The sequence below is a fragment of the Vanellus vanellus genome (assembly GCF_965231255.1).
Source record: "Vanellus vanellus genome assembly, chromosome: Z".
NCBI classification, from domain to species: Eukaryota; Metazoa; Chordata; class Aves; order Charadriiformes; family Charadriidae; genus Vanellus; species Vanellus vanellus.
The window spans coordinates 7,610,361-7,631,367 of NC_138908.1; the positions used below are offsets into that span (position 1 = coordinate 7,610,361).

At 40.8% G+C, this 21,007-nt stretch overlaps 1 protein-coding gene across 1 annotated transcript in view; it reads right to left on the reverse strand.

The window, feature by feature from the left end:
* ATG10 (autophagy related 10) overlaps positions 1-21,007 on the reverse strand; it is a gene marked incomplete at its 3' end in the record, with an annotated part of 85,612 nt that overhangs the window by 19,459 nt on the left and 45,146 nt on the right. Inside the window, exons 4-5 of the mRNA XM_082497431.1 lie at positions 13,676-13,802; positions 5,798-5,895 (exon numbers count right to left, since the gene is read on the reverse strand). Of these exons, the coding sequence (XP_082353557.1) occupies positions 5,798-5,895; positions 13,676-13,802 (225 nt within the window). The remainder of the gene's footprint in view (positions 1-5,797; positions 5,896-13,675; positions 13,803-21,007) is intronic.

Consider the following 21,007-nt stretch of genomic DNA (forward strand, 5'->3'; position numbering starts at 1 on the left):
GAGGCTTGCAGGCTAGTGCTTACGGTATGTTTTTATTATCTTTCATAATTCCTTTGAGAATACTCTGATTTTTACTGCTGGTTTATATTTGGACTGGCATATGCATCTCAGATTACAAGGGGAAGTGCTTGTTGCACCAGTGGTTGCTGCCACTGAAAATACAATAGTGTTGACGCTGCTAATTGTACTGATTCTTTCCTCTGCTCTGATTCAGCTCCAGAGATGTACATGTCCACAAACCATGCAGTCCTTTGACTTCTTATCACTTGACTGAATGGCCATAAGCAAATGCACCCTCACCGCCCGGTGCCTTTCTGCTTTCATCTAAAATTAAAACTGTAGACCTCTTAAAACTGCTTTCCCGGAGGCCCTCTCTTGCAGCCATGTGGGAAAGTACATTTCCAACCCAGGACTGCAGCTGGGGCCTTTGGACCAAGTTCAATACTGAGGTAAAGCAGGCTAACCTCACTAAAGTCAGTAGAATTCAACGGCCTTCAGCCACAGGTACATGGTGTTCAGGGAGGAGGCATACAGACAAATGGTGTAGAAAAAAAATTCAAGTAATTCCAAATTATGTACTGGGGGTTCTTAAATTCTCTGGCTCCTGCCACCTGCCAGCAGGTCCACTATTGTGCTGTCAGCCTGAGGTACAGTGTATATTACTCTAGGACAAACAGTTTAACTTAGTTTGTAATCTCCTTATTTAATGGAAAGTCACCTTGATGTTATGTTCAATAGTATTTTGCTGCTATAACTTTGCCAACGTCTCCAAAATGTTTTTCCTTACAGAATCACAGAATGGTCAGGGTTGGAAGGGACCTCAGGAGATTATCTAGTCCAACCCCCCTGCCCCAGCAGGGTCACCTACAGCAGTTGCACAGGACGGCATCCAGGCAGGTTTTGAATGTCTCCAGAGATGGAGACTCCACAATCTCTCTGGGCAGCCTGTGACAGTGCTCTGCCACCCTCAAAGTAAAGAAGTTCCTCCTCATGTTAAGACGGAACTTCCTATGTTCAAGTTTGTGCCTGTTACCTCTTGTCCTATCACTGGGCACCACTGAAAAAAGACTGTTCCCATCCCCCTGGCACACTCCCTTTAAGGATTTGTAAGCATTAACAAGATCCCCCCTCAGTATTCTTTTCTCTAGACTAAAAAGACCCAAGTCCCCCAGTCTTTCCTCATAAAAGAGATGTTCCAATCCCCTAATCATCTTGGTAGCCCTATGCTGCACCCTCTCCAGCAGATCTCTGTCTTTCTTGAACTGGGGAGCCCAGAACTGGACACAGTACTCCAGGTGTGCCCTCACCAGGGCAGAGTAGAGGGAGAAGATAACCTCCCTCGACCTGCTGGCCACACTCTTCTTGATGCACCCCAGGATGCCATTGGCCTTCTTGGCCACCAGGGCACATTGCTGGCTCATGGTCATCCTGTTGTCCACCAGGACTCCCAGGTCCCTTTCCACAGAGCTTCTCTCCAGCACATCAGCCCCCAACCTGTACTGCTGCATGGGGTTATTCCTCCCCAGATGCAGTACCCTACACTTGCCCTTGTTGAATTTCATAAGGTTTCTCTCTGCCCAACTCTCCAGCCTGTCCAGGTCATGCTGTATGGTGGCACAGCCTTCTGGCATGTCAGCCACTCCTCCCAGTTTTGTGTCATTAGCAAACTTGCTGATGGTACGCTCTATCCCTTCATCCGAGTCATTGACGAATATATTGAACAGGACCAGACCCAGTACTGACCCGTGAGGGACACCACTCGTTACTGACCTCCAACTAGACTCTGCACCACTAACCACAACCCTCTGAGCTCTATCTGCCAGCCACTGTTCAATCCACCCCACTGTCCATTCATCTAACCCACACTTCCTAAACTTGCCTGTGAGGATGATGTGGGAGACAGTGACGAAAGCCTTGCCGAAGTCAAGGTAGACAACATCCACTGCCCTCCCCTCATCCACCCATCCAGTCACGCCATCATAGAAGGCTATCAGATTAGTCAGACATGACTTCCCCTTGGTGAATCCATGTTGACTACCTCTGATAACCTTATTTTCTTCCAGATGCTTTGAGATGACACCCAGAACAAGCTGTTCCATCATCTTTCCAGGGATGGAGGTGAGGCTGACCGGCCTGTAGTTTCCCAGTTCATCCTTCTTGCCCTTTTTGAAAACTGGAGTGACACTGGCTTTCCTCCAGTCCTCAGGCACCTTACCTGTACTCCAAGACCTTTCAAATATGATGGAGAGTGGCCCAGAAATGACTTCTGCCAGCTCCCTCAGCACTTGCAGGTGGCCATGGACACTCAGGCCCTATGGACTTGTGGATATCCAGTTTACCTAACTGATCCCTAACTTGCTCCTCATCAACAAAGGGAAAGTCTCGCTTCCTCCAGACTTTCTCTGTTACCCACAAAGTCTGGGACTCCCGAGGACTGGCCCGAGCAGTGAAGACAGAAGCAAAGAAGGCATTCAGCAACTCCGCCTTCTCTGCATCATCTGTCACCACGGCACCTGTCTTGTTCAACAGAGGGCCCACATTTTCCCTAGTTTTCCTTTTGTCTCCTATATACTTAAAGAAACCTTTCCTATTGGCCTTGAGATCCCTCTCCAGGTTCAATTCCAAAGCTGCCTTGGCTTCCTTGGTTCCTCCCTGCTTACCCTGACAACATTCTTATACTCTTCCCAAGTGGTCAGCCCCTTCTTCCACCTATTGTAAATTCCCTTCTTCCACCTGAGCTTTTTCAGAAGTTCCCTGCTCAGCCATGCAGGTCTCCTTCTTCCCTTGCCTGATTTCTTTCTCTTTGGGATGCACTGATCCTGAGCTTGGAGGAAGTGACGCTTAAATAGCAGCCCGCTCTCTTGAGCCCCCTTACCCTCTAGAGCCCTCTCTTATGGGATTTGTCCAAGCAATTCCTTGAAGTGATCAAAGTTAGCCCTCCTGAAGTTTAAGGTTTCAACCCTACTTGTCATTTTGTGCATACTGTACTTCATCCTGAACTCAGTCTTCTCATGGTCACTGCAGCCCAGTCTGCCCCCAACCTTAACATCCACCACCAGACCTTCTTTGTTTGTCAGTACTAGGTCCAGTAGTACACCTCTCCTTGTTGGGTCCTGCACCACCTGAGTCAAAAAGTTGTCATCAGTGCACTGGAGGAACCTCCTGGACTGTACTTGCCCAGCTGTGAGGCCTTCCCAGCAGATATCAGGGTAGTTGAAGTCCCCCATGAGAACCAAGGCCTGTGATTGTGAGGCGATTCTCACCTGTCTGTAGCAGGCCTCATCAACTTCCCCATCCTGATCAGGTGGCTTGTAATAGACACCCACAACAGTGTCCCTCCTGTTACCCTGCCCCTTGATCCTTACCCACAAGCTCTCAACTCACTCTACATCCGCCCCCAGGGAGAGCTCAATACATTCCAGTTGTTCTCTCACATAAAGAGTGACTCCACCGCCTTGCCTCACTGGCCTATCTTTCCTAAAGAGAACATAGCCCTCCATGACAGTCACGTGAGCTATCCCACCACATCTCAGTAACTGCAATGAGATCATGGTCCTGTGACCGCACACAGATCTCTAACTCCTCTTGTTTATTCCCCATGCTGTGCGCGTTAGTGTATAGGCATTTCAGAAAAGCCAATGAGTGTATAGTTTTTGCCCTTGAGGGGTGGTGGGCCTTCCAATCCTCAAAAATACTAGCGCTCTGCCACACAAGTGCTGAGCTACTACCCCCAGGTGCCTCTCCATCGAGCCCAGTTACATTCCCATCCCCCTTCAAATCTAGTTTTAAGCTCTCTCAATGAGCCCTGCTAACTCTACTCCAAAGAACCCGGAGTTCTTACATCTTAGTTTGTCACTGGACTCACATTGGCTGAACCACCCCTGGAGAGGTGCCACAGACACAACAGGTTCAGCACTCCACACACTTTTACCACCCAGAAAACCTGTTTCTGCAAGCCTTTCTGTGTATGTTTCTCACACACACCCGTAGCTGTTAGATGCAGGACAGTTTTACTTTAGTGTTCCTTAAGAGGCAAAAACAATGTCTGGTTGGGAGTGACCAGGTTTTCCTTTTGGCTTCCACCACTCTCATTTTACACATTCCAAACATCTTGTTTATGCTTTATTCTCTGTAGTATTGCGTTATGATTTATCACCTACACAGAGCCATAGGTTCTCACAGTGCTTTGCAGACAAATAGAAAGAGACTGTGCTTGAACATGGCTTCAGGCCACGGTATAGTGTGAGCGTAGAGAAGGCACACCACCTTTGGAGTGCACGTAGCAGATTGTCCTGGACATTTTTGCAGATGGGAATATAAACTATCCACAAGTCAGAACAACTCAGCTGGGAAATACCAGAGATGTCAGCCCTAAAGGACACCTAGCAGCCGACCACAGGGTTACTGGTCTCTGTCTGCTAGGAATGCAAAAAGGTGGATGCAGTGAAAGCAAAGTTAATTGAATCCTCTGCCTCTCTATGCAGAAACAGTCATCACTTAGCTACAAATATGAAACTTCAGCTATAAATCATAAAACTTTACTGAAAAATCTGAACTGCGATACTTTCCTGTGCAGAAAATCAGTTAACTGCTACCATATAATGTTATTTTATTAAAATCTTTTCTCATCTTCATTCTGCAGTAAACAAGTCAGGTAATTAATACTTTATGTAAAAGCATTTATTACGAGAATCTGCAAACTCACAACTGGAATTCAGACACACACAGCAAACATCAGAAAACCAATGCTTGTTAGGTTCTCAGGGAGCTATTATGATATAAATAATAGTCCGTGGCTGCAAAAAAATGAATGCTGCTTGTGTTCCCACGACTGAGTACCAATAGGCATCCTGTAACTAAATTGTATTAGCTGAATTAAAGAAACACCTGTAGAACTCAGTTGAGGTTACATCCCTATTGTGCCAGCTGCTGTGGTAAGGGACCTGTGTACCTGGAAACAGCTAAAATTGAAAAGTCAAGGAAGGAAAGGCGAGGAAGAAAGGATGCGTTATTATCTTTGTCTGATGATAAAAAATTCACACCTGGTGAGTTTCCATTCTTTGTCCAAACTTGTACTGGAGGCCTGGGGCTGAGGGAATAAACCAGAGCAACCAACTCAGCTCTGAATCATATCTCACTCTTCCTTGAACAAGTGTGACTGTTTTCAAGAGAGCCATCATCACAAGTCTGGGAATGGTTGCTGAAACGATCTGGTGACTTTGAAACCACTTTAAATAAAAGTGATTTGAGTATCTCTAAAAGAAGGCAGTGATATCCCAGTTTACTAATCTGCTCCCTCTTGTAAAACACGGCTTTCATTAACTACTGATTCTTAAGGACATTAGTCGGCAATAACATTATTTGATTGAGGGACCAATTTTCTCTCCTTCAATCCTAAGGATTGCAAGTCTATTTAAAATCGAAAATTACACAGTCTTTTTTGGTAATTTGATTAATAGACAATCTGTGAAACGTTACACTAATATATCTTACTTACATAAGCAAGTCTACTTTTGTATTTACCCAAATCCATGATTACTCAGAAATTGTCTGAAGTTTTCAGGATTGGCTTTGGAAAAGTATTTTAAATGAGAGATACTGTCACATTAAGTCTTACACGGCGAATACCTATATATCCTTCAAAATCCAGGACTAAAACTATTGCTGGTAACCGTCTCAGCACAATCTCAGTTAGACTTTTGTATATTTAACTTGTGTCCAGGAGGGGAATAAGGCCACTGAGGATTCAGGCATATATTGCATCCATCAATTTTGTAAAGGACCAGTGGTTTCTCACCTGCTGTGTAATAGTGTCCCAGGGCCCCTCCAGCAGACGAGCCTGGTAGCATGCATGAACACTTTTCCATATTTCATCCAGAGTTAAAGGTCTTCCATCTGTGAGGGGGGGAAACAACCACCCACAGTCAAAGCTCTTAAGCGTGCTATATCTTTAATACTGAATAGCAAAAGTAAATCAGAAAATACTGATTATCTGAAAGCAGATGGAAAAAATAAAAACGTGACTGAGCCCCTTCTGGCCCCGTAACTCCAAAAGAGCATTGCTCAAATCCTGACTGAAGGTGCACATAATTCCCCGTTCAGCTTTATTCTCTGTCACCTGAGAGTAACAACTTACTGTTCACGTTGTAAGGTGAGAAGTTAAACTAATTTTGTAAAACAATGCTTGGATATGATAAATTTAAAACCACAAAATAATATGACGAGTTATCTCAAGTAAATGCATGTAACTCATAGTGAGAAAGTAGGAAAAAATCTAAGGAACATAATTCTGCACACAAAATTTTACTGCATTTTGGTAACCTACATGCCCATAATTTTTTCTTGAGCTGCATTTATATAGCATTGTTGCATCACGTTTTCAGTTGTGATGTTAGAATTATGTCAAGATATTAGTGTCAACCATTTAGAAAATAAGCACGTCAATTTTTCCTGAATATTTGGTTTTGGCAAACAGCAATAGAATATTTTGATACACTTTCAATAAGTAGCTTCATCTTGGCATTTATTAGGTGTCAGAAACCATTATCCTGTGATAAATAGTTTTATTCTACTGACATTTTCATGTCTGTAAAATGAAGAAGATTTATTCACCCAATTAACATTTGAATGCCATGTTTAGATATAAGTTAAAACCAGCTGCCTACAGCCTCTCTTTTATCTTATTTTCTGCACATATTTTTAAAAAAAAAAAAAAGCACTGGGCTTATATTAGCACCATATAGCAGATGCATGTGGCAAATAAAGTGTGTGAGAGGGTAACAGCATATTAACTAGCTATACATGCCATCCTTACGAACGTGAGATTTGCTAGACCGTCATGCCTTCTGTCTTATGATGGCAGGTACGAGAGATGTGCTGGACATGGTCTAACATTTGCTAAGAAATTTGTTACAAGAGCATAAGTTAAATTTAGAGGGATATATTTATGCTCAGATCATCTGTGCGCAGGTAATATGAGATGTGATGCACACTTGCAATTTTCTGTTTTCTATTCAACCTGCAAAGACAATCCAGAGAAAGCCCAAATGTAAAATCTAGAACAACATATGTTCTAATGTATAATTTGATTTGCCACTCTATATTTTGTTCTGTACACCCTTCTTTGTATTTGTGAATTTTTACAGTAACACGAGCAAATTCAGGTCGTAGACATGGAATGGATTACTCTGACTCTAACCATTAATCTCATTTACAGAAACGATCAAATATTATTGAAGCATTAATCATATTATAGTTAAAATTGAGTTTTGCCTTTACCTCATGGATTTTATTACTTCATGTATGAGAAGCAGTATATCTTCCATCATATTTCAGTACAGATTTATTTTCATTTCATTTCACTTCACAGAAAAATACAAATACATCCAAACTGAAAGTTTCACTTTGGTTCACTATGATCAGACTGAGATCATAGACAGTAAATGTTAATGGTTAATACAGTGTAATTGCAATGTTTCACACAGGAACAAAAAATTGATCTGGGCATTCTGATTATACACTTACATATTGAAACATGCTTGGATTCAAATTCCCTTAGATTTTGAATTTTCTGCACTGTTCTAATATATTTCACTAAGCTTTAAATGAGTTTGAATTAAGTGTGTTTTTTAAACTGAGTAAGCTGTCATACATATTCCCAAATATTATGTTCCTCTAAACTCTTATTCAACTGACTAGGTCAGATGATGGGACGCCAGATGCAGCAGGAAAGAATAAGTTATCAATACTTAAAATGGATGTGAGGTTCAGCTACACAGCTGGGAACCGCCAAGAGCCTTGCAAAAGGAGAGGGGGTGGATGGGCAGTTTCCCCATCCTCTTCTATGGGAGGAAGACCTAAACGTCTATTGAAAGGGTTTTTTCTCTCAATAAAATAAAATAAAATAAAATAAAACAAAACAACTACACTAAAATCTTAAAATGACTGACAGAAGGAACCATTTCAGGTAATCTCACTGGAGGTGTGTTTTATATTTTAAGACTACTCAGCTTGTGTGGTCATCTGCTTAGGATGATATAACTGAATCTATTTTATTCGCAAGCTCCCAGATTTGCACAAAACACACATCTGTATTCTTTGGGCACTTTTAGACCTCTTTTTCCAGGGCTGCCAGCATTCCCACATTTATCAGCCCTGTTATGCACTTTTAGACCTCTTTTTCCAGGGCTGCCAGCATTCCCACATTTATCAGCCCTGTTATAGACTCTTGCAACCCACTGAGGCCTCAAATATCCAGCTGGGCTGACAGAGCAGTCTGTAATTGTTGCTGATAGCAACAAGGGGCCACTGTGGCACCTGCTAAGCCAAGCAGCCTCTCCGCTTCTTGTCTCGCTCTTTCCCGTGATGGAGCTGAACTCAAAAAGTTCAGCCAGAAAAAGAGGGCAACAGTAGCATCAAGCCGAGAGAAGTGGCAGAAGAGGAACGTAGAGGCTTGAGATTCACCCAGCAGTACATTTACTCATCTTCTACCCACCACGACACAGATGCTGAGGTGCTTGCTGCTTGTCCCAAGTCCTATCCCAAGTCTAGATGGGAGCAGGTGTGCAGACAAAAGTGGAAGTTTGTGGTCATATATACGTTTTGTATAATTCAGCTCATTAAATAATCACAGAGAGTGAAAGAAAATAGCTGCTTGTGGGTCGTGCCAGATTTACTGTACCTTTGTCTGAAGCTCCATGCATATAATGCCACCGGTCTGGCACACGACACACCATCGGCTCATCAGTACTAACCCAGGCCCTCTGAAATGCAGGCTCTGACACAATAAATTTCACACCTACACAGCAAGAAAGGCCAAAAGAGCCTGGGAAGTAACCAACTAAGATTTTTGTTGAGGGAAAGGAGATAAAGGATGGGAGTCAAGAACTCCTAAGTATGGGTTCTCTCTCTGCCGTTAACTATGGGCTTTAATCAACTAGTTCATCTGCACTAACAGGCAAGAACAACTACAGCCTTTCTATCACAAACTCAGATTTTTATTATTTAAATTGTCTTAATGGTCCATTTGGGGTTAACTCATTTATGTCACCACAAATATATAGTTAAAAAGCAGATGGCTGAGTGCCCCCTCACAGCAGCAAGGTGTGGCATTAAGATGACATATGAGTTGCAGCTCCCAGCTGACTTGGCACCTTATTTTCTGCAAAAAGCAGAAACTCTTTAGGCATACAAATTTCACATACATTTTCAGAGAAAAATTTCAGGCTTCTCAAGTTGCTGTATTCTGTTTTCTTCATGTTTACTGAGGGCTTTTAATTATTTCTTAGATTTCTAATTAAAGGTTATTCGGCACTTCTGGTGAAATGGTGCACAAATTGTTTTGAGGCTTCATTCTGGCATACTTTCCAAAGAAATATTATGTTTTTGTACTTTTGAGAAACCACTGCTACAAAAGAAAAACACCCTTATAGCTTAGGAGAATATCTGATTATGCAAATTATTCAAATTTTTTTATGTCCAAAGCCACAATAAAACCAGTTTGTATGGGACATGGTCTTAAGAGGAGCTATTTTTCTGAGCAAGGACACAGTGGTTACAAGCCGTTGAGTTCAGGGAGTAAGTCTACATTCTGGAAAGCGCATCAGTCAGGCCGGGGATGGTTTCTGAATACAGAAAGTCATGCCTTCAGGGCTGAAGGAAGTTACATTATCTTATAAGCTCCCTCTCTCTAACCACTGATTAGCATGGTTTTTATTGGCAGGGATGTATCTATATGTCAGAGAGCTAGACATATTTTGAGCAGGTCAATTTCAAAATCCCATTCCTTCTCTCTTTTCTAGAGGAGTTAGGCTGCAGTCCTTACTGACTCCCATTAGTTCTGCTCTTTCTTTTCAGTGCTTAGCCAGCATTCATGACTCTTCCTTTACCTTTGTAGAAAAAATAAGAAGAGAAGCGTGAGACAAGGCCATTATTTTCTTAACATGCAGGGTGACTCCTGAATGATGCCTGTGTCCACCTGTGATTGTGCTGCTGCCACCCCACTGTCACTCAAGAGGTTTTTGAATGTATGGCTTTAGACGATGACAGTTCAGGAAAAGACTAAAGTTCCTTGATATCTTAAAGACTAAGGAAAGGGGAAAACACTCTGCTGATTAAAGAAAGCTTACTGGACCTAGCCCAGCCCATCTGGCTGATGCCAGCATTGAAGGGGAAGGCTAATTGCCTATACCATCTGTCTCTAAGAGGGCTAATTGCTGACATCAGATCTCAGCAGGGGTTCATGCATTTCTTCAACTACCTATTTGGTAATCTCAGAAGCCCCAGAAAGGAAGAAGGGCTCCCATTTCCGAAACGTATGGCATGCATAAGACTGATTTTGGAGAAATGAAACCTAATTCTCTAAGACTCTGAGTTATTGAGGACCACTGCCTTGAGTTCCTGACACAGACTGAGACTTCAGTAGGTCTGAATTTAGGGATATATGCCACGTGGGAAGTATCATGAGGTAGTGAGAAATGTTCCTTACATATATATATGTAGCCTAAAAATATCTTCTTGTATCCTATAATGTTCCCAAACATCTTTCCAGACATACTCATCACACTTAACCATTATTTCCATCTGAAGTATTTGTCCTTGCACAGAACAAGATCTTCCCTGTACACCTATCCCCAGAGACTACCAAAAAGCGTAGATGTCTCTCAAAATGTTCTGCTTCAATTAAGATTTCAAACCCTTACGTTGCGCTACCTTACATATCAAACTTCATCTCACCAAAAAAAAGGTCTAAAATGAATTCCACAAAATAAGTTATTTCATCCAAATTAGACGGAAGCAAGGATAAGGATACAATGCAACTTTTGCCTTTCTGCAGGAAGAACGGATCTGTAATGTTTGAGCACAAGTGCTAGCAAAGAGGAATGAAAACTGAATGTCCTCATTGACACATGCTCCTGAAGATGCCAACCACACTGAAGATGACAGCAAGATCTCCCCAGCAACTCTGCTGGAAGCCTTTTTCCTAGGAGGGACTGTGAGAGACCAAGTCAATGAAAACTGGACTCACATACAGTGGGAGAAAGGCAGGGTTTAATTGCTCTAGAAAAGTTTTTGAAGAAACTATTTGGAAGAGCATAGATTTGGACAGGCTGGCACCAGTTGCTATTATAACATACAAAGTGAGGAAGTGAATATTGCAAAACAAGCAAAACTACTTAGTCAGGTTGAACAGAAGAATTATTATTTCCTAGGCAGGCCTCAAGGTGTAATGGCCACTTAACATACTGCCAGAGAGGAAGCGGTGTTTTGAATTCAAACTCTGTGCCCTGCTGCTGGGGAAGGCAAGACAGGGCAGGGCTGTGGAAACACTGGAAGGATTACAGCTCACCTTCACCTCCTGCAACAAGTTCTAATTAAAGTGAGGATCAGTATGGACAGGATTCAAGGGAAACGATGAACAGCTCACAAGAGACTTGTGAGGAACCAATTCTGTTACTTAATCTACAAATAATGGTAGGAATTCAGACTGGGAAATTGATGTAGGTCTCAGAATTTTCTTCCCTGATTATTTCAGATGAGGAATGCAGTGAATACTACTAGTTGACTGAGAAACAAGGTAAGGAGCCTATCGCATGAAGACTATTACCTCAAAGGAAAAAAATCTCAGGGTATTACCTGGAGTTTTCCTTATACCAGTTTCAGGACAAGACAAAAGGTACTTTTCTCAGATATCTCAAGTGACTGTGAGTGACTGTCACCTGCGCATTCCCGAAAACCCGTGTTGGGACCTTCAGACAGTGCAGCACAGATGGGCAAACAACTTGCAGGGGTGACAGTATTTTTCCTTTCTGAAAGTAAGCTATCCATAATTAAAATCAGAGAATACTAGCTGAAAACATTATAGGAAAAATACTTATTCCGAGCATTTTGTATCCTTCTCTCTTCAAGAGTCAGAGAATATTAAATGTTAAAAGAGAATGTTAAATGCTGAAGAGAACCCGAGTGACTTTATGAATTATCTAAAAAAAGTCCTTGTTTTCCATTGTGAAAGATTCCCAAGAAGTGTTTCAAAACATAATTGTACTTGTAGGAACAATTACAGTTTTGTACTGCAAGGGGAGCTGTTGGCACATAATACTACGACTGTGCATTAGATCATCCACTAGCTTCTGTAATATCCACTTCCAGCTATAAGGAGTCATGTTTCAACACCTCCGATTCCCTGATGCTGACAAGCTAAACAACTTGTTTTGTCTCTGGGAGCTCTTCTCTGGTGATTAACTGCTTATGGTGAATACTAATTATATGAAAGTACAGTACAGTAGAAATAGTGTCCTATTTCCTCTACCTGCAGTGTCTCCATCCTCTTCTGTAGAGACAGTGCACTATTAATTCAGCTAAAACCAAGAAGATGTCATTTTTCAGGACCACAAATAGGTTAATCTGTCTCTTACAGCAAAACTTTCTTTATCTTCCTGTCTGCACACTAAGTTTAAAGGCAAAACGTTGCACATTTGTAAATGCCTGTAATAATTCTAGAAATAAATTTGCAGCAGGATGTGTGCAATGAGTTCTGTTGGTGGTAAAGGCAGAGCAATGTCCCCAATTCCCCACGTCCCAGTTTGAAAATTTACCCCAAATTATCCATTCCTGAAACTGCACCTCAGACTAAAATCTTTCCACTAGGGAGTCTATGAGAATTTGTTCTTCAATTTTAAATCTAAAGTGCCTTTTAAAACGCTAACACTGCAAAATTAGAAACCATTAAACAATATAAGGCAGAGAGTGATTAAATCTACCAAACACATTCAAAGCAGCTTAAGCTACTTTTTAATTAAAAAGGAAAAGATATCACTGGCAACATTCAGACATCTTTATCTAGATAAAGTTAGGAGGTTATTCAAAACACAAAAGATGCTGATGCTACCATGCAGGAGACTGAATGAAATGACTTGAAGATTTCAATCCCTCCGCCCTAGGTACACAGTCCTTGGGCAGAGAGGAACAGAGCACAGCCAGTGCTGCAGTGTGATCACTCTATGTTTTCTGATTAAATAAGTGACACTAACAGCAGCCTTGGAGGGAGGCTGTGTGTTCCTCCTTCCTTCCTGACAGGATGGTGAGTGAAAACACAGTGGCTATAGCAATTGAGTAATGGGTGACAAGATGTACGTATCAGGGAGGAAAGAAGACCAGTTAGTGTTTCAAGAGCCGGTTTTAATAGATAGAAAAAGGCAGTACCTCATAGGTTTGGGGATATTTTTAAGCAGCATATTTAAACAGAAAACAGCATACACTTGTAAAGGTACACTTAGACCCCAGCCTCGTGGCTCAAATTCAGGCTCCAAAGAAAGAGACACTGTAATTATGTCCACTTATTTTGTAGCCAAATTCAAACCTGCAGCTTTAAGCTTTTGTATTCATTTAATGAAACGAACAAGAAAAATGACCAGCAGTTTTAGTCAACCACAGGCAAGGTGCCAGGAGCCAAAGATCAGCCTCCTTCAGGCTGAGATGATATCATCTACTCCAAGGTCCTGAAGCTCTGTGTCTGGAGTATTACAAAATTTACTGGTGAACAGCCTCATCTCTTACTTTCTTATCATATATGATCATTACTCTGTTCCTCAATTGAATACAAAAACTGTGGTTTTAACATCTATTGCATCTAACTTATTTTTATTCTTCCCTTTGCCTAACAGAAGATTGGTCTTACCTAAAAAGCATGCCCTAAAATAAAGCACAGGTGCTTGGTAGCTGCTGGAGTACAAGACGTGATATTCATAGCGAATTACTTCTTCTGTTGCACAAACTCCAGCTACTTGAGAGTCATCCAAAGTCTCCTAAAACAACAAATATGAACACAGTAATACATCAACTTTTTTATTTGTATCAGGGGAAAAGTAATTACTACTACTGTAATAAATTCAATAAATATACAGAACAGAAATAATGGCAATCACCGCTTTCACAGCACTACTCATTTGAATTCCCAAAGGAATTTTTTAATACTAGCAAGAAAATCACAAAAGTCCAAAACCTACAAAGGCATCTTACAGACTTACTTCCACAAACCGTGAACTATGTGTAAGCATTTGCAGAATTGAGGTCTTTCTAAGTGCAGGCTGCTTTTGTAAGCAAGAGACAAAAGCTCTCTAAAATCTTTACAGCACAATGACTGGTACAATAAGGTGACTACAGCTGCATACTTCCTCATTACCTTTAGTGTAGACAATTTTAAAAGTGTATCCTTAAATAATCTGGTTTTGCTTGCCAAAAGACAAACCAAATGTATCCATCAAAAATTCTCTGTTCTACTTTCTTTAAAGGCTTTTGCCAGACATTTTTGGTAATAATACTTCTAAAACTGAGACATTTTTTTCCTGTTAATGTATATTTCAGTTGTAAAGTAAGTAAAGTCTATTGTAGGTTTCAAATAAATCAGAAGAGATGGAACTTCCTGCATTGAGATATACTCCAGTTGCAGCACAGGTGTCCTAACATTTCAAATAAATGTTCCAACAGTGCTAAGAACTCAGTTGTTTTGACTTTTCTTAAAATTGTAGATACTCAACACCTTTGAAAGTGAAACCATTAAATGAATAATGCCATTAAGATTAAATGTTAGAACAAACTTTCCAAGAAGACACTATAGGTGTGGACTTGTTCAGTTTTCAAACCCTCAAATTTACATGCAGGAACTAAGCAACCAAATGCCCCACAGGTTGGGTGTGCGTTTCAGAACTTGACTATTGCCAAGCAACTGTGAATATTGGCTCATTGTCTCTGTCCAAGCAAAATAAAAAAGGCTGAACAGGAAAGAAGAACCAGCATCCTTTGAACACTATGCTGGTTTAACACAAAGAAATTTAAAGCTATTTTGCATTTTTATCTCACATCCTTAATTCAATTCAGCAACGAATCAATCTATGAAGAGATATAAGAACTGACAAACTATAACACTAATGACACATTAAATACTCTCAATTTTTTTTTATAGCCCACATAAAAGTGATTTCCCCCAAATTCAGGGTATTAGACAACCAGATGCTGCTATGGCACACAGATAGAAGATCACAAATGGAAAGGCCGGACCTTGGGAAACTGCAGACCAAGGTACTGTAAATACACTTTTGGACACTACATGAGAAAATCATAGATGGTTATGGAACAGGTGGTTTCTGGGAAATTCTGGGCAGCTGCAGGAATGGTTGATTTTAGCTTATCAGGAGACAGGTATCTAAAGCACTGAAAGAGAACGTTAAAGAAAGTGCTCTCTGTGTTAACCTAGTTTTAAAAACTGTATGTGAAGGGATACTAAAGACAACATGCCAGAAGGGACAATGATGATTACTGTATCTGACTTCACGGGCCAGGCAGAGTTAGGTATGCGATGCCCAGTTCCCATGCAAACACGTAACAGACTAAGAAGGCAAGTTCTTTTCCTCCTCACACGTCATACTCTCTGATCAGACGTGAAATACAGACTAAAAAAATCTCTTGAGGAAAACAGAAATTTCTTCTCTATAGTAAGCTGAACTTTCTTTAAAATTGATCAATTTTCAGTGCTTTAGTGAGAATAGTAAAGGAAAGAACAGCAGCAGCCCATGGCAAAAGAAAACAAAAAGCAACTAGATTGGTTTTCAAGTCTATAGGAGTGGGGAAGAGTCCATATTCAGCACTGAACATACATTAAAATTTACAAAACCCTTTCAGATCAACCTCCTGGAAGCAAAATCATACTGCTTTACAGACATTAAGGTTTCATCCGATATTATGACCTTGGGTATTGCTTAGTCACTAGCTTACCTTGCCCTAAAAAAATACTTCTCCTGGAAATGGCAAGGCTACCTGTTCATGTATTAAATACTATTGTTCTAGAAAAAAGCTGTATGTATACACATACTTCTCTCTCCTGCTTTCTGTATATAAGGGTAAAATGACTGTATACCCTCACACAAATACTGATATCTAATATGTGACTATTTTAGACTGAATGATAAAGAAGCCATATTCTTTATTCTCTCCAAATACTTAGGAAAAGAAATACGTTAATACTCACTCAAAAATGAAATATTCAAACCTGTATACCCATAGGGAAAACATGCTTTATAAAAACCTTACTTACTATCTCAGAAAGTCATAAATTAAGCCAGGAACAACTTCACCATTAAGAATTCAATTTACTGGGTTAGCATGGATTTCAGCTGGTAAGCAACTTCTACATTCATTTTCTAGATTGGGAAAAGGAAAGCAAAGGAGAGACTTTCTAATTTCATTGTTCCTTGAGATGGCCACTGAGAAATCTTAAGAATTTCTGCCATTACCAAACAGATGTTAAGACAGTGAGGTACTTCCTAAAACATCCTATTACTTCCAGAGAAAGGTGATTTTATCCAGTGGCATTCCCAGAAGATGTGCATAGTTTGATGGCAGGAGAGGCAGCAGAGAAGGTAAGAAGGCAGCTTTACTGCTTTCCTCTTTTGGAGAGCAGATTATCTTTGGACACATTTATTTTGCATTATCCTGGATTTTTTGACTGATAGTTTAGACAGTTTCTGAAATCAAGTGTTCAGCTGAATACAAAGCTCAAAGAAGCTTTGAAACCGACATTCTTGGGCTCTGTATCAAGAAGGACTTTGGTCTACTACAAAGTTTCTACACTTATTCAAAGTAAGTTTCTGATACTCAGATCTCTCTTTCTGCTGTTTCTAGTGACAAGTGAGCGCATTGTACTTGCGATCTGCATACAAAGGCAGACAGCTGAATCCTTCTTAGGGTTACCTGTAATCCCCATTCCTTTTGGTAAACAGCAGTTTTAAAACTTTTTACATAAAAAGATACAGCATTGATGTGTAATCCTGTACTTTACAGTCTCTGTCAGGATGACGCGCTGTATTTATGCAGGGAAAGTACATTTTGGATCCTAAAAGTTTTGATGGTATCTTTCTAGCTGATGAGATGAACTTTGCTGATGAGATGAATAAAATGGGTACAGTCATTTTAGGTGATCTCTGGAACATCTAAAAATCTATGCATGGCTGAATAAAGCCATGGAGCCTCAGAAAGTTTTATACCAGCCAAAAAGAAGATATTTACTTTTCACTCTTTAACCAACTACTGATAAAAGTCATAAATATAAAACACAGGTGTAACATTAAAAAAAAAACACACAGAATTTTAATTTTGTATATGTCATATGATAGCCTATTTAACTTTATTCTTCAAGTAATTGTTCTACTTTCCTTTTTTATGTATACTGTTGTTCTGTCTCTTTTTGAGCTAAAGCTGAATTTTAGTTACTGTAATAGACAATATTGAAATCAACTTTATCTTCAGGAGATTGTGTAACTGCTGTAAAACATTCATATGTGTACACACATCACAAAACAAGTTCATAATTTTGCTTAGATCTTCTAAAGACAAAACAAAGATACTTATATTTAAAAAAAAAAACTGAAACATTAACAAAAAGGTGAGCTAAGCAAATTGCAATCATTAAAAATGTTATGAAGTAATTTGATTTCTCAATTTTTTGTTTCTGCTTTTCAAATTTGCTTGCATGCTTACCATGCTTCAAGTTAAAACTGTGAATCCAGGACTCGCTGACTATTTCCTAAACAAATTGGGAAGTTGTCATCAGGAAGCATCTACTCCTGTATTGCTCTCATGTAAAATCATTCTTGTGTTGTCATAATGGACTAGTGAGCAGATATTTAAAAGCAATGTACGTATTAGAAAAAAGATAAGCGGCAACTACCTAATTAATTATATTAGTTCCATCATGAATGAATTATCACTAAATCCAATTGATATAAAATTGTTCTCAATCTTTAAGTATCCCCTAAACAAATTAAGTTGACTTGTTCCTTTTTAAATTCCGAATTCTTTAAATCAATAGATAAGAAATCTTGTTCTGAAGACAAAATAATGTATTTGTACTATTTTTACTCCTCCTGATGAAGAAGGCAAGTTAAAATCCCCTGGTAACAAGTTAATTTGACAGCAGGAGAGAGGTAATAGTATGTTTTGATACTCTTTAGCAGTAATCGTGCTCCGCAGACTGAAGAGCAGCAGGAAGGTACGGGTTAAGGCAGATCACCTTTGGAGGGAGGGCTCCCAAGGAAAGGGAAAGGCCAGGGAAGCGACAGGGTAAACTGGGAAGGTGACAGAATTACCTGATAAAAAAGGGATTTTTCCCTGCTGACACCAAACATTTCCCTCTCTCCACCTCATTCAGAGAGGAAGGCTGAGCCAGCCCTCCTTGCTCAGCCCAAATTCCCTTCGAAATGCAGAAGCAGGCCCTGATGCCCTTTTTGGGGGAAAAAACTGAGAGAAGTGGTTTAAAGAACAGCAGGCACATTTCTCCTGGATCACAAGTCGCTGCTGCCTTTCTCCCAATTCCCACGTTCCTCGTCTCCTTTCTTGCTGTCTTGACCTCCCTTTCCTCCTGCCGGGGGCCAGCCTCCTGGGAAATTCTCCTGCAGGAGCGCGGCAGGATTGGGCTGCAGGCAGGAAAGGGAGGAAGAGGTGACGCAGGCACCGTTACTGGTACCGCTGGTTTCATTGTGCAGGGGGGAAGAGAGAAGATGCAACCCAGATTAGTAAGCAAATCTGATTTCATTGCTTGTAATACATTAACACTTAATTTCATTTCAGCCTCTAAAGTTGAAAACAAATGTATTGCTGTTTCTCCAGCATGGCATTTCTCTTTCTTCAGAGACGACTGTGAGCTACCGTGTGAAACACAAGAGCTTCCAGGGAGCAGCTCCCCTCCCCGTTCAACACTTTCCCTTTGGCAAATGGGGGGATGGAACACGAAAACTGAATGGTAGGACAGCCTCCATCAGATAGAATTAAAACAGAGCTTAATGTGGAGGGTGCGGCAGCGTGGTGAGATTGTATCTGCGCTCTTTATTCTTCCTCCTGGGTGTTCTCCACATTTATTTGGACCGTGTCTCACTTTTTTGCCTGCAGCCCCCACAGGTCTAGTCTCTGCAGGTCAATTTTGCTGCCGGTTTTTGTCCCTGCTGTGCAGAGTCTCATCTCAGCCCCCACCCTTACGCAGACCTCGAATCTCCGGAGCTGATCCTCCCTTTCCCTTCCATGCTGAAAGCACAACGTGGAGTCGCAGTGGTCAGCGAGGCAACCCCAGTCGGAGAGGAGGAGAGTCGGACCTCTGGGCAGCAGCCCACCTCATGCCCTCACGACCAGCTCGGACCATCCCCATAAGCTGGAGGATAGCATGAGACGGGAACTTGGCTGGCTCAGCGAAGGATGAACTGCCAGGATGCCCGGTGCCTGGATTCAAGTCTCAAAATGAAATATTACTCGAAAATTGTAAGGAGGCCTAGTAAATAAAAAAAATCTCCTTGCAAAACTAAACATGCTGAGGAGAAAAAGGCAACAAACCAAGACTTGCAAGAACCTCAAAACCATCCTAGCACATGGGGTTTTTTAATTTTAATATACTAAGAGAATGACAGTTTGCATTAAGTGATTGTTGGTATTTTCTGTTTACTATTAAATATTCATACTATGCTAAAATTTATTGGTTCTAATCAAACTTACCCCACTGTATCACGGCCTGTAAAAATGCATAAAAATGTGGACATCTTCCTGAATAATTTAAGGGTAAGATGAACGGTGTACAAATGTCTTTGCCACCAGTTGCAGCATTTTTATATACATTAACATATTGCTCTTTTATGTGAAGTATATATGCAGAAACCAAAAATCTCCATGTGTTTTCCAGTGCCGCCATCCTTAGTGACAGACGAGGCAATATGAGGATAACAAAAGAGCTCTGAAGACTAACAAACTTACCTTACGGATTTATTTTCCGTATGCACCTATAAGATCCTCCCCACTATCTTGGATTTCTCTAAATTCCGTTAGTCAAGTGAAGAAGCTGGTTAAATACTGCCCCCCAATAACAGAGAAAGAAAGTGGCCCTTAAATTAGACGGTGATATTACTAAATGCCACGTCCAAAGAGCCTTCTTTTGGAAGACACAGCTATCTTGAAAAGCCACTACACCACTACTGGAGAAACCCACAGGTGAGTTAATGTAAGTAGGCAATGGATTCCTACGGGCACACAGATCTCTGAAAGACTTCTTTTCCCAAAGGAAACTGACTGCAAGTCAGCACCCTGACCGTGACACTGTTAAAACACCCAATCATTATCAGAATGACTGTTTTCCCTCAAAAAATACAGGTTACTAACAAAAAATCCCCACAGCCTTTTGACTTTCAAGGCATACCAAAAGACCAAAACCAAGACTTCCACCCCAAAAAGACACAGCACATAAAATTGCTGTAGTCCCTCATGCATTAACAATTGCTTCTAATGGCTGGAAATTAGATTTGTCTTTTGATTGCTTTAAAACCGCTATCACAAGTGAAAGCAAAATCTATTCAAGCAAAAGAAGCAATGGACCATGAAAACAGAACAGTTGTGAATTTTTTCTTCACATAAAGGTGGGGAATTCTTTCAAAATCACACTTCTTTCTTCCCAGGTTGTCACACAAAATGCAGAATTTGGTGGCTTCTTTCCTCCCCCAGAAGAAACATTTTCTCCTTTTTTACATACGAAGGAAAAGACTGTTCTGAACAGGGCTGAAGGATTGAGACACAGCATGTTAGGAAACCTCTTCTGGTGGAAACTACAGCTAACCCCCAGCAAAGCTAGGGCACAAGGCAAGGTAATCAAAGGAGCTGGAGGGACATGGCACACCTGCTGAGGGAGGACAGACTAACCTGGACTATTTGAAATTCTTAAAAAAAAGGTGCATGCAAAGCTACAGACACACGCCTAGCTGAAGAACACAGCAACCTCATCAGTAAGCTGTAAGGATGTATTTATTTCCACTACCTCCAACCAACATTCTTTGTCAATACTATTCCTTGGAATTAGGCATTTACAGCAGTCCTTCTTTCTAAGGAAGTACAGTGAGATAAGCAAATAGAGATGGTGGTACCCATACCTCCACGTTTTTGCTACTAGCCTTTCTGTAAGGAAAGTCACACAGGACAGATAAGGTAT